General features: G+C 28.1%; 1 protein-coding gene across 1 annotated transcript; it reads right to left on the bottom strand.

The window, feature by feature from the left end:
• Positions 1 to 638: 638 nt before the first annotated feature.
• LOC146721904 (uncharacterized) lies at positions 639 to 2,023 on the bottom strand. Its single transcript, XM_085486045.1, has 2 exons — positions 1,878 to 2,023; positions 639 to 996 (listed from the first exon to the last, which is right to left on the bottom strand). The coding sequence occupies exon 2, from the start codon at positions 994 to 996 to the stop codon at positions 784 to 786; it is 213 nt and encodes a 70-aa protein (XP_085342171.1). The 5' UTR covers positions 1,878 to 2,023; the 3' UTR covers positions 639 to 783.
• Between the last annotated feature and the right edge of the window lie 279 nt (positions 2,024 to 2,302).

Here is a 2,302-nt window from a genome sequence, read left to right as displayed (position 1 = left end):
ATCTTACAACTTGCATCAAATTCTTTTTTCTTCTTTTTCTTCGAAAGATAGTAGAGCAACATTAGATTTTATTTGGTCGCATTTGATCTAATTTTGACAAAATTAGATTAAATTTTATATCAGATAATCATTGCAGATGTATCGTTTAATGAATTTTATATTTGTATACAATTATAGACATCAAAATTGAAACGTATTTTCAAAACTAATTATGATACATATATATATTAGTTTTATAATTGATTATAATTAAGATAAATGAGGGAAAATTTCATTTCTGACGAAGAAGCAAGTTTTTTTCTCTCACAGATTAGATTCCAAATTCTGTTATTGCACTTCGGAATCAGAAATCATTAGAAGAGAAATATTTTCATTATTTTGATATACGCGATTGCTGAGAATATTGAGATTAACTAAAGATATTAGCTCAAGATTTTCTTCAATTCAAGTTCACCGTTCTTTTGATTGTTTATAACTTCGAAATTATTACCACTGAAAAATTCTATGCCAAATTTGACAAATCTGTCATTAACGTCGCAAAAATTCATTGTTTTATAATATTAATTTTTTTCAAACTATATAGAGTATTATGTATAAAAGTATTTTGTGATGTGTGGATAAAAACACAAACAGCCATATTTAACGAAAGAAAATAAATAATTATCGCTTTATTGCGTCGTCATATTATCTTATATAAATATATACATTGAGATTAAATAATTATTAATTTATAATAATTATTAATGTTTTATACAATGAATAATTTCCATAATGATCTCATTTTCAGACAACTTTGGGTATGTGTATCAGGCCCATGTGCGACTGTGCGGGACACGCTGAAGAGGCGGCCGTTGACGATGGTGCAGGCTTAGGTGGCCCTTGAAACATGCAGGTTTTCGCTGTCTTCAAAAGACGGCCATTGTTCGCGGTTCGCCAATAAACTGTACGAACCGCCTGCTTTCCAGCGACGTAACTAACAGCACCACCAACCAACATCTGTGGAGTAATTATTATCTGTTAGATGATTGAACTTTGAAATACAAGGTATGATAACTATATATGTTACAGATATATCTTACGAAAGCGTGTCTTTATACAAAGAAATGAAAAATAATGATTTTACTTGTATGTATATATAGACGTTTCGTTATCGAAACATTTTTTTATTAATTGTAAAGAGGGAGAGAAAAAGAAGAGAGATCTTTTTTGCAAAAAAGCTTACGATTATGTTTTTACGCTAGAAATTTTGTTTAATTTGACTTTTCAACTAATTAAAATAAAATTATGTACTATTTTATTAATTACACATATATTAGTATTTAAGTCAAATATACGTTTTGTTAGATTTAATATGTTATATTTAATTTAAATATTTTTATATGTTCAATTAGCAAAATAATATTTAACTGAAAGATTTAGTCAAGTTAAAAATTTTTTAGTCTGTAAAGCACCGAATCTTTAGAGACTATCTTTAATAATACTAAATTTTTTTTAAAAAAGACTGAACAAAAAATCTGCATATTCACAATCTGATTGTGAGTACGATTTATGTTTGTTAAATAATATATATTTTTTATATATATTTGAATATCAAAGCATTTATAAAAATTCACACAGTCTATCACTGAAAAAAATATTTGTTAACTGACTAAATCTTTCAACTAAATTATTATTTTGTTAATGGAACACATATTAGTATTTAAATCAAATATGCGTTTTGTTAGATTTAATGTTATATTTAATTTAAATATTTTTATATCTTTAATTAACAAAATAATAATATTTAGTTGAAAGATTTAGTCAAGTTAACAAATTTATTTTTTCATTGTACTTAATTGCTCGAAATTTGACATGAGATAAAAGAAAAATAGACTTACTTTTTGTCCGGTGTTAATAAATTGCAGCTGTTGACTAGAACGTTGATGTAACTTTGAAAGTTAATCGGAAGACGAAGAATTGATATTAGACTCTGTTCTACCTCATTTGTTCGTGTAGACGTAAAAGACTAGTACTGATGGTAAATCGCCGCACGACGGGTGTTTTATACGACAAATACAACGTCACGAGTTATTAAGATAAGAGATTCGTGCGTCATTCACAACAATCATTATGCTGCGTCTCGTTGGGAGGGAATTTTTGTTCTGTACAAGGATGAAGAGGAAGAAAAAAGTAGGGAGATAAGCGCAAGCGAGAGAGACGTATGTGTCTCAGGGGTCTTATTTAGTTTTTCTTTTATCAACTTTTAAGCAACATATTGATAAACTCTAGTGCAACACGCTGACGCATTCACGGGCAAAGAGCT

The sequence above is a fragment of the Nylanderia fulva genome, unplaced genomic scaffold (assembly GCF_048542155.1).
Source record: "Nylanderia fulva isolate GAGA-0341 unplaced genomic scaffold, ASM4854215v1 Scaffold4, whole genome shotgun sequence".
NCBI lineage: Eukaryota > Metazoa > Arthropoda > Insecta > Hymenoptera > Formicidae > Nylanderia > Nylanderia fulva.
This window is presented reverse-complemented; position numbering and strand designations above follow the sequence as displayed.

What these genes read in the sequence shown, in the direction of transcription:
- LOC146721904 (XM_085486045.1), bottom strand. Translation starts at nt 996, where the DNA reads ATGTTGGTTGGTGGTGCTGTTAGTTACGTCGCTGGAAAGCAGGCGGTT.